General features: G+C 40.2%; 1 protein-coding gene across 1 annotated transcript in view; it reads right to left on the reverse strand.

Annotated features, from left to right (window-relative positions):
* Positions 1 to 416: 416 nt before the first annotated feature.
* Positions 417 to 12,240, reverse strand: part of aadac (arylacetamide deacetylase) — a 54,597-nt gene continuing 42,773 nt past the window's right edge. The window contains exons 4-5 of the mRNA XM_056271246.1: positions 1,634 to 1,805; positions 417 to 1,532 (exon numbers count right to left, since the gene is read on the reverse strand). Coding sequence (XP_056127221.1) covers positions 912 to 1,532; positions 1,634 to 1,805 — 793 coding nt within the window. The 3' untranslated portion in view covers positions 417 to 911. The remainder of the gene's footprint in view (positions 1,533 to 1,633; positions 1,806 to 12,240) is intronic.

Raw genomic sequence — 12,240 nt, forward strand, 5'->3', positions numbered from 1 at the left:
GAGAAATATTGGGCGCTGTGGCATATTAAATATATTATAAATAGTTTTTCCGCATGAGAAATATAATGCGTGGCAGGAGTGTGTGTCAAAAGACCGAAATGAGTGACTGGTCACGCTCAATGCGTGACACTTGAGAGCCCTGACTATGTGGTTGATATTGATGCTTGTTGTTTTCGTTAGCTCTTCCTGTTTCATTGCATCATATTACTGAAATTGTTTGTAGGCAATACACTAAGAACAAATTTTTGTGAGATGCTATGACGCATGGTTGCGTAATTCAGATTTGTTTATAAGTATTTTCTCAGACTGTGTTTTTACTAACTGGCCTGTCTTTTTTTCTAAAACATAAGTTACTAAATTTTAATTTGTTTATACAAATCAAACGTTGCAAGATAAGAATTCAGAGAACCAGGAAATTCATCAGACAGACATTTTTACTGCATATCAAACCAAACCTGTCAGAATGTCAAGCAGTCAGTGAAAATTGCAAAAGATTTAGAGTAATAATAATAGTACAATATATAGTACAATAATAAATTAAATATTAAAACAATATTAGTGTAATGTTAAGAAGATTGATCAACAAACATATTATTGTCATGCTAACGTGTTGAACAACTTCATTAGTAACATACATAGTTAAGGTATAGCAATGGATACATATCATCAACACTCTTCATTTATGATTGACCTTTACAAATAATATAGTCCAGTGTTTCTTAAAACCAGATTTGGTCATAATAGGAATGCCTGTACCATAATGGATTAATACAATCAAAAGTGTGCCCTTTTTAAGACAAAAAGTGGTGCACTGTAAACAACAGAAAAAAAAATTAAATAAATAAAACAAAATATATAACCTAGTTCAACCAAAACTGATGCATAAATCACTGTTGCATTATACATTAATCTTATAGATTTTGCTTAAGCCATGTAACATAGTTGTCCACCATCCTGTGTCCAATATCAAAGTCTGTGGGCCACATAGTGAACATTAGTGCACCATGAAATCCACCGGGGTAATGTTCATGTGTGACATCAACTCCAGCATTACGCAGACGTGTGACATACATCAAACCATCATCCCGCAATACATCATACTCACAGGTCAAAACATAGGCCTTAGGCAGGAAACGCAACATTGTGTCCGGCACCAGCAATGGCGATGCTCGTGGATCTGCAAGCGAATGATGGGGACTAATAGAGTGCACTGGACTTTTTCTAGTGACCACAGGTGGAGCACTGTAATTGTATGTCTGGCGATAAGAATCAGGCAAGTATGAACTCCAATTGACAAATTTAAGCAAAGCAGCCGATTCATGATTATTGTGTCTGTTTGCCATCATGGCTCTGAAAAATGACTTATCGCTGGTGAAGTACTCGCTCCAAAACCTCACCATCAGTGTGCGAGGCAGTATAGGCATGTATTGGTTCTGCTGGTAGGAGGGAGTGTTAAGATCCAAGGCTTGCAGGACAGGGTAGATTAGAGCCTGGGCCTTTAGCTGGACATGCTGTTGTGGGTCCTTCTGCAACTGATTATACATACATACATATTAAACATATCAAGATTATTCATTATTCTATAAAAATTCAACTAACTTTTTAAAAGTAAACTTTTTTTTTTAGATTTTACCTGCTGAGCCACTGCAGCTGCAAGGTTGCCTCCTGCACTGTCTCCAGACACAGCAATCCGTTCTGGATTGATATGGTAGCCCTTCAGGACCTCAACATGAAGAAAGTACTTCACCACACGATACACATCCTCAAATTGGGCAGGAAAATGATAAGCTGGGGCCAGACGATACCTGCACAGAGCAAATCATGCTGGTATTGTTCCTCTTAATTCTATTTTTCTGTCAGGATAAATCAATTCTTCAAATATTGATTAACCTAAGAAATATCACATGAGAAGAAGTGATGTTGTGGATAGCATGGCTGTTCATAGTCAGCACAAACTACATATGTTGCAGTTTTAATATATTTAATAAATTAATAGAAAGGACAAAAAAGTAGCATCCCATCTGTACTAGTGGCTGAGCTTCCCCTACTGGCAACTGAGGTCACTAAGCTTGTTCTGTGGTTGTTGTTGGTTTCCAAGCTCCGACAGACTTCTCGCTTTTTGCAAAACAAAGCTTAGTAAATATCTCTAGGACTTGTGGAATCTTTGTCACCTAAATAGGGAACGAGATGCTGCATCAGTTGCTGGCGCAATGGAAACATCCCTAGGTGTGACAATTGTCAAAAGCCCATATAGAAATTCGTTCGTATGTCGGAAGCTGATTATTTTAGTCGATAAAAGTTATAAATATGGATATTTGTCTTACACAAAGGCATCACTGCGCTTCAGAAGGCCTTTATTAACACCATGGAGCCGAATGGATTACTTTTATCATGGATGGATGCACTTTTGTGGGCTTTAAAATATCATCCTTCATTTACTGCTATTATAAAGCTTGGAAGAGACGGGACATTTTTTAATACAACTCCAATTATATTCGTCTGAAAGAAGAAAGTCATATACTCCTATGAAGGCTTGAGGGTAAGTAAATCATTGGGTCATTTTCATTTTTGGGTGAACTATCCCTTCAAGACCCACAAACCAATCGATGAATGAAGACCTGGAGTCAAGGGTTTAAATTAATATGTTTGCAATATCAAGAGCAGGAGTCAACAAGAGTTTTTAGGCCGCTTCTGCTTTACAATCGAATACAGCAAAACTTATAGTAGACAGGATTCAGTGATTTACAGTTGAAATCAAAATTATTGGCTACATTTACAGACTTTCAGCTGTATGCAATGAACAAATCAAACAAAAGTAATTTAAATAGATCAACACAACAAATGTTTCAAGTGGTGGAAACAGGCAACAGTTTTCAGCTGCACAGTAAGGCCCGTACTAAACGCATGCATACACCACTACTGACCCAAAAGCACAAGAAAAATCGGCTCCAATTTGCTCAAAATCATATAAAGAAGCCACATAGTTTTGGGGTTCTGTTCTGTAGGGCGGTGAAAAAAAACTAGAACTTTTTTTAGCCCTATGGATCAGGGGTATGTTTAGAGGAAGAAGAATGAAGCATATGTTGAAAAGAACACTCTGCCTGCAGTTAAAGATGGTGATGCTCTGGTGCAGCTTTGCAACTTCTGGCACTGGAAACCTGCAGCATGTGGAAGACAAGGTGGATTCATTGAAGTATCACGCTGTCTCTGAGGAAGCTGAAGCTTGGGCATCATTGGTCCTTCCAACCGGACAATGATTCCAAGCATACCTCAAATTCCACCAAGGCTTGGTTGCAGAAGAAGGGTCTACAGTGGCCATCACAGACACCTGACTTGACATAGAAAATATCTGGTGGGATTTGAAGAAGGGAGTTGCAGCACACAAACCCAAGAATATTCCTGAACTGAAGGCCATTGCTCAATGGGAATGGGCTAAGATTCCTCAGAAACGCTGCCAGAAGCTGGTGTTGGTTATACATCTCGTTTGCAGCAGGTCTTAACAGTAAAAGGGTGTTATACTAAATACTAAAGATGCTTTCTAATGAAGGGGCTGAATAATTTTGAGACTGCAGAAGTCATTAAAAGTTGCATTTTCAGTTGAATGTGGGAAAGCCACATTTGTTGTGTGTAGCTATTTAAATTACTTTTGTTTGATTTGTTTATTGCAAACAGCTGAAAGTCTGTAAATTTTGCCAATAAACCTGATTTGCAATGGGGCTTGAATAATTTTGATTATAACTGTACGTTAAGTGTCCAAGAATACTTGGTTCTGATTGTTTAACACATAGATTAAACATAGGAACTCTCCAACATGTCCTTCATGTCAGCACATCAATTATTAAATTGCAAGAAAGTCAGGAACAAAGACCCAGGAATATCACGTAACAGCATATTTATATATAAATCTCCTTCTATAATCCTTTGGACCCCTCCATAGTTGTTTTTAATCTCCCATATTTCTCTTGATCTTTTTTCCCAGTGGAAATCCACCAGTACCACTGGAATTAAAAACATTATTACAAGCTTACTGTTTTGAATCGAGCTAAGGCAAGCGGATAGTTTTGAACACTGGCTGGTTATGTACTTTAGGGACTGCAGCTTTAAATATTGATTATTGATTAACATTAAGGCAGTGGGAAGATGATTGAGCACCATCCCCCTCCAAACATTTTAGCCAGGACTAATAGAAAAAATTGACCACTATATACAGTGGGGAGATCAAGTATTTGATACACTGCCGATCAGTGTTGTGCCTGAACGCATTCATTGAACGATAGTTCATGAACTCGTTCATATTTTGAGCGAACGTGAACTGAACGTACTGTATTACTGCCTTATGAACGTTACTGTGAACGCGTTCATTCTAGTGTCTGTGAACGAACAGCATGCTCTCTCAGTTTAACTTCGTTCAATAGGGTGCCAGATTTCTAGAGTCTTCCAGGCGAAAACACACCGTAAACAGGCCTTAATATGTAGCGGGAAAAAACACAATCTGGCAACACCAGCCACCAGTGTCGCACGGCAACGCCGCTTGCGTCATCAAAACAAAAACCAGCATGGAGGCAACAGCAGCATATGGGCGACGAAGCAGCAAGGGGGCGTCGTATGATAATTTAAGAGTTTTATGACCAGGTCGGTGAGGATGGAACAAATATTACATTTCTGTGCAAACTTTGCCCGCCGGCTTTCAAAAATAAAATACGGCACATTGAACTGAAGCACCCGACTAGCCTTTCAAGGTATGAGCGAGCAATCAAAAAATCTAAAGACAGGCCAGACAGATCCTCGGCACAAACCACATTAACTGCGTACAGTAGCGGGGCCGTTGTCATCTCCCAGCCGCAGCTGGATAGCCTGGTGGTGCAGTATATCGTCGGAGACCTGCAGCCTTTGAGAAAAGTGGAAAGCCCAGCTTTCATAAACTTAATTAAGGGGTTGCAGCCATCCAAAAATATGCCATCAAGAAAAAAAGTACAGACACTGTTAAACGAGAAATTTAAAGAAAACATATGTGACCTTAAGACTAAACTGTCTGAGATCGATGTTGTGTGCACAACAGCAGATTGCTGGTCAGCTGTGAACAAGGCATTTATGAACATCACTTTCCACTGGCTAAACAAAACTGATGTTTCTAAGAGATACTCTGCAGTACTGGCATGCCGGCGGATTAAAGGAGCACATACACATGATGTGTTGGAAAAATTATTGTCAGATGTAAACAAAGAATTCAAAATCCACAACAACATTGTGTGTACAGTAACAGACAATGCTACAAATTTTGTCAAGGCATTCAACTGTTTTGGGATGGATGTTGCTTGTGATACTGAAGTGCCAGAGATAGTGGTCCACTTTGATGAAACTGAAAGTGAAGATGACAATGAACCAGTGTCTGCCGCCAGTGAGACCTCAGATGAAGATGACCAGATGGAGCCTGGTCCAGATGACTGGATCCAGATGACTGGATCATCCCTCTCTCCCCCCTCACAGAAGGTGCATGGCTCACACCTTGAATCTAGTGGCCAAAGATACAGAAAAGGTAACTGAAAAACACTACAAAACAATGAAGAGGGCTGTTTTTGCAAAAAGCATCTGCTCTATGGAACCTGGTTAAGCGACGTACAAAAGCTTCTGATGCTGTGGAGGAAAAGCTTGGGATTTGCTTTGTTGTGCCAAATGACACGAGATGGAATTCAGTATTTCTTGCCATGGAGCGACTGTCTCGCATAGCAACACTAACTACCAAGGCAGAAATTAACGTGGCTGAGGTCACCCATGAAAATAATGCCACTCTCCTACATGACGACCTGATTTTGCACACTGTGAGTGATGAGTTTGGCTTTCGCCGATTCTCTCCACAGGAAGTCAACTTCATACACAAGTTTGTGGATGTGATGAGGCCTTTAACATTTGCACTAAACATACTCCAAGCAGAGAAGAACATCTTTCTTGGCTACCTGGCACCAACCATTGTGCAGCTGCAATGTTATATTAATGACCTGTTGGATGAGAGCATAAAGTCCACTGCAGCAGAGGGTCTCATTACATGCCGACCACTCATAAAGAGTATCTTGGAGTCACTGAGCACAAGGCTGGCAGGTCTTCTGGAGAAGAGGGACAACATACTCTCCGCTATGCTGGTGCCAAGATTCAAGCTAGACTGGGTCCAAGATGAGGAGAAACGTATGCATTACAGATTGATGCTGAAAAGAGAATTTCAAACCCTCAACTCTGATGATTCAGCTGCAAGAGACTCAGGTCAAGCCCAGTTCAGTGGTGAAAGTGTCAAGAAAGATCCTGCAGCGTCATTTTTCAGATTTAACAAAAAACCTCGTTTTTCAAAAATCTGAAGTGGACACCTATTTGGATGCCCCATCCACAGATGGGTTTGATGAATACATCCAGTTTTCAAAGCTCAGAAAGCTGTTCATAAAACACAACACTGCCCTGCCCTCAAGCGCTCCAGTAGAGAGGCTCTTCAGCATCGGTGGTCTAATATTCAGGTAAGAATAAACTGATTATATTTCATAATTATTATTCTTTGGTAATAAGTACAGTAAATACCCAGCCTCAATAGCTCATAGTTCTTGGTGATTTTAATCTAGTTCTGGTTTTCAATATAAAAACTTGGTCAAATTATTTCAGTGATTGCCTCAGTTCAATGGCCAAGACCAGAGAGCTGTGTAAGGACATCAGATAAAATTGTAGACCTGCACAAGGCTGTGAAGCATTTTCGAAGCGTTTCGAAGCATTATTGCTTTCTGATACAATGGTGTTGAAAATGGTTCATTACTTGAAGCTTCATTCAGAATTGTAGCACCATCTCCTGGAGAAGTAAATGTAATGCAACAAAGCTGACAACCATAAAATGCAAGTAGGCGTATATGTTAACGCCCCGTTTATTACGTGTTTACCGAGGCGATCGAAGCTGAAACAGTGTTAGTGCTGTGAAACTCATTTATGTAGGTGAATTTTACAGATACTGATAATTCATGTGTTCACCTTGATAATAAAACATTAAGCATGATGTGTGTGTGTAATTATTTCTTTAGACAAGGACAGAAGATCAGACCAGCTTAAAAAAAGTTGGAACCACAGAAATTCTAATGGTTTCTATTAAAATACCAATAGGAACCATTGGCTTTTACCATTTAAACCACTACAGAATTCTTTTTTGTAGTGTGTTTGGGACATATTCCATTAGGATTTAATGCCCCCACCAATGGAACCCAACACATATCAGTAGAGACCCACAGAGACCACTATAATTCCCATTACAACCAATATAATTCCCATGAAAACCATTAAATCCAATAGAATTTCTGTAATGGTTTCTATAGTTTTTTTTAGCAGTATCATGTGTGAAAGCTTTATCTTGTTTAGCTGTGGGAAGCAGAACTCTATAACTTGTTAATTGGTGGGACTGATATGTTTGTATGTTGAAAGGGATGTGCTTGTGTAACTGGTTGTACTTGTATAATGTAGCAGAGGGTTTTTGAAGTTTCTGTCTTTCTCCATATCATTCACTACATATGTAAAAATATTTGTATGCAGAACTGTCAAAGGACTAACCTTATTCGGGGAAATAAGTTTAAAGTGTTCCCAAACTTGGGAACGACTTCTCTTTCTCGCTGGCTCCATCACAACACTGAAATCAACTCAATCCACTCTCAACAATAATGCCAATCCAAACACCGACTACTACAACCCACGGTGTTGCCATGGTTTGGCTTCACTTTTAAAAGAAATACAGCCGCCAGGTTTCAAACCTGTCAACACTGGATTGAGCTGTCAAAGCAGTCAGGTGGTTCACTACAGGAGTGAACCAGTGTGTTTGCTTCAGACGTCATTTTCACGTAACTAGTGGCGTAATGATACAAGCTCTGAAGCAGTGGTTTATTGCAAGGACCGTTCGAGTTTGAAGCAAGCTTCGGAGCGTCGGTGTCAGACGTAACATCACTAACAATAGGCAAGCAGCTTGGTGAGAAGGCAACAACTGTTGGCGCAATCATTATAAAATGGAAGAAGTTCAAGATGGCGGTCAATCTCCCTCGGTCTGGGGCTCCATGCAAGATCTCACCTCGTAGGGCATCAATGATCATGAGGAAGGTGAGGGATCAGCCCAGAACTACACGGCAGGACCTGGTCAATGACCTGAAGAGAGCTGGGACCACAGTCTCAAAGAAAACCATTAGTAACACACTATGCCGTCAAGGATTAAAATCCTGCAGCGCACGCAAGGTCCCCCTGCTCAAGCCAGAGCATGTCCAGGCCCATCTGAAGTTTGCCAATGACCATCTGGATGATCCAGAGGAGGAATGGAAGAAAGTCATGTGGTCTGATGAGACAAAAATAGAGCTTTTTGGTCTAAACTCCACTCGCCGTGTTTGGAGGAAGAAGGATGAGTACAACCCTAAGAACACCATCCCAACCGTGAAGCATGGAGGTGGAAACATCATTCTTTGAGGATGCTTTTCTGCAAAGAGGACAGGACGACTGCACCGTATTGAGGGGAGGATGGATGGGGCCATGTATCGCGAGATCTTGGCCAACAACCTCCTTCCCTCAGTAAGAGCATTGAAGATGGGTCGTGGCTGGGTCTTCCAGCATGACAACGACCCGAAACACACAGCCAGGGCAACTAAGGAGTGGCTCCGTAAGAAGCATCTCAAGGTCCTGGAGTGGCCTAGCCAGTCTCCAGACCTGAACCCAATAGAAAATCTTTTGGAGGGAGCTGAAAGTCCGTATTGCCCAGCGACAGCCCCGAAACCTGAAGGATCTGGAGAAGGTCTGTATGGAGGAGTGGGCCAAAATCCTGCTGCAGTGTGTGCAAACCTGGTCAAGAACTACAGGAAACGTATGATCTCTTTAATTGCAAACAAAGGTTTCTGTAACAAATATTAAGGTCTGCTTTTCTGATGTATCATGCAATAAAATGCAAATTAATTACTTAAAAATCATACAATGCGATTTTCTGGATTTTTGTTTTAGATTCCGTCACTCACAGTTGAAGAGTACCTATGATAAAAATTACAGACTTCTACATGCTTTGTAAGTGGGAAAACCTGCAAAATCAGCAGTGTATCAAATACTTGTTCTCCCCACTGTATATTATCCATATCAAGAACAAATCCGTATCAAGAATCAAAGTATTTGTCTGGAAAACTGAGTTGGGTTCAAGTTAGTTCATTATCTGCATTCCTAGATATCTCCTTGTAATTTCAGTCACTATTTTTTCCAACATTAATTGGCCAAATAATGTTGAAGAACAAAAAAATATGTTTAGTGTGTCCTGTTTTGTGTGTCCTGTAGGCCACTATATATTCCACTATTGTTTCTGACAGTTGGAATATGGGCAAGCAGTCGAATTGTTTACAGTTTCACAGCAGCCGTCTACGTAAGCCAGACAGCCAAGTCTATGTGTATATGTAAAGAAGATAAAAAAAAGAATCCATCAGACTTTTGGTCTGAAGGTTATCAAACATTTTGTTTCTTCACTAAGTTTGTTTTGGCTTTTATGTTTCAACTTTATCTCTTTCGATCCATTGGAATATCACATGTCCTTGTTTTTGCTGCAGTCCATGACAATACAGTGATTCTGATTTAGAATGCTCAAGTGCTGTCACGTGCAGAGAGGGCTTACTCTCACTGCAGATTCATTGTTCATGGTTATCAGATCACAGCTGTGTCATCAGCAAATTCATTTCTGCCATTCCTGCTGTGTTTGACTAAAAGTTAATAGAACAGCGTCTGCCTAGAGCCTCTGTTTGTTAAGATCAGGGCATCCACATATTTTTGTCCTTTTGTTGAAAATGCTCCAACAGAGTTAGTGCTCAGGAAGTGCATCATTCGGCTTTGTCAGCAAACTAGGGCGGTTATAGGAAGATATAATTGATATATATATATATATATATATACATACCAGTCAGTGAGTGCTGTCATCGGTATTAGGGCATACAAGTTTGTTAAAGGGTCATGAAACCCTAAACCAAATTTTCTGAAATTTTAACAGAGGTATGTGTGTTGAACAACATTGAAGACAATGTTAGCATCTGTTAGATTTAATAGTAGGGCGAAAATGGTTACATTTTAGTTTTTTCCAGCTATTTTCGTCTTCCGGGTTTAAAATCTTCATCGCAGGCTGTGACGTGGCAGTGCACAGTGTAGTGCGTTGATGACTCATCGGTCTCTAATAATTATTAATGAGACTGAGTTTTTATATCCTATGAGAAGACACAGTCTCTTAATTATTCATGACACCACGTGGATCTTTCCATAGACATGTCAAACTGTGATATCGCGTAGTAAAGGAGAGAGACCATCATGGGACACAAGTGCCGCAAACATTTTACCCGAGAGAGCTTCGAGAATTGGAGAATGGTGGACTTCGGCCTTGTCGATGACCAATGCAAGTTACGTCTTGCGAGTAATGCGGTACCAAGTCCTGAGGACTTTTCTATCCCTTCAGAGTGTGTGTCTAAAATGTAACCCTGGTCATTTTACTTGCCTTTTGTTAAATAAGCGGTCGTTATGAACATTTTAGATATTTCGATAATATATCAATTGTATGCTTAATGCGGGAGACTTGTGAATGTGTAGTGTTGACGTGCGGGCCGGGCGACACCGTGTTGTGTGTGTGTGTGTGTGTACGTGCAGGCAGGCGAGCCTGCGAAATGATTCGGGGTCAGAGAGAGAAGCGGTAGGATGTGTGTTTGGACGAACGACTGAAAACTCTGAGATTATTGTTCATTATTGATCGTACATTGTACAGAGGTCAAAATTATTGTACAAATACGATAATTATCGTACATCTGGCAACACTGCTGGCTGATGACAGTTCCCCCTCTCCCCTGCCGTGCCACACCCACTCCCTCCCTTCTTCTCACAGCCATCCACGCCCATTTAAGTTGCATTTTTCAAAAAGATTATGAGCTAGACTTGAGCTGATAGAGGGGGGTTTCATGACCCTTTAAGGGTCATTAAAATCCCATTTTAGCACTGATCGTTCATACCTCAGATTTAAAAAAAGGCTAAAAAACTGAGTGTGTAAAACTGGAAATTTTGACTGATGATTGGAAGCGGGGAGAGAAAAGCATGGGAAGTGAAATGGAGGGGATCATCAAACACAACAACCAACAAAACAAAGGCATACAACACACTCACAATAGCAGTGTTTCCCAACCCTGTTCCTGGAGGTACTGAAACTACTCTCATGCACACTCCACATGTTTGTAATTTTTCTGCTGTTTTTCAATCTCATGTAGGTTGCCAGATGTAGGGTGTGTTACAGTAACTTAGCAGTCTCTATCATGATAAGACCTCTTTTTACAGTATGCCTGTATTGAATGCCTATATCTGATACAGCAGTTAGCTGATATGTGTTCCTCCTTCTGACACATCTCTGATCAATCTATTATTGACTCTTTCCGCTTCCTTGTATTGTTTATTGATTAACCCCCTGGGGTCGGCTATCGCGCCGGCGCGATAGGCAGACTTTTTTTCTTATCAGTGCAAAAGAGACTCAAAATACTCTGTTGATTTTAATCTTACATGTAAGTGTTATACATCAGTCGATCCTGTTTAGTGTATATTATTTTTCTGTATACTCACAATAAAAACAAAGTGTTGTGCTTTTTGTCAAATGAAGAAAAATAAACATGATGCGAGTTTTGCCTTCTCTCTGTCAGTGCAGTCCATTCTGAAACGCGTCCGAAAAATTAACTCTAACTCTGCAAATACTTGTCACACAGGCACGAGAGATTTTTCTTTATGAAGCTTGAATTCTCTTCTTTTCAATGAAGTAATTTATATAAAAAACAAATATTCTCAGTTTATGTAATCTGTATGAAAAGAGAGTGCTGTCAGAATTTTTTTCCCCAGCTCATTACACTTCATTACGCGTTAATCTGACACGCCCACGGAGAACGCGCGCTATTCAAACGCAAATGTAGAGGAAAGCCATGACAACGCCCACATCAGCTGTTCCACCGCGGCGGTAAAATGTGGGGTGTATTTGCTACCTTTTACCGCTAAGAGGCGCTACAATCATAGACTCTGAAAAGTGTTCGTTTATTCTCTCTAATGCGTAATCTGCTGCTCATTCAGAGCGATTGAAAGCTGGTAGCAGATGAATTCAACAAGTGAAACGTAGTTAAAATAATTCATTACCACAATACTGAAATTAGGCTGAAATACTGAAATGAAATTGAATAAATAATGAAAACATAAAACATTGCAATAAAA

This window comes from Rhinichthys klamathensis, unplaced genomic scaffold (genome assembly GCF_029890125.1).
Source record: "Rhinichthys klamathensis goyatoka isolate OS25496 unplaced genomic scaffold, OSU_Roscu_1.1 h1tg000313l_1, whole genome shotgun sequence".
Classification (NCBI taxonomy): domain Eukaryota; kingdom Metazoa; phylum Chordata; class Actinopteri; order Cypriniformes; family Leuciscidae; genus Rhinichthys; species Rhinichthys klamathensis.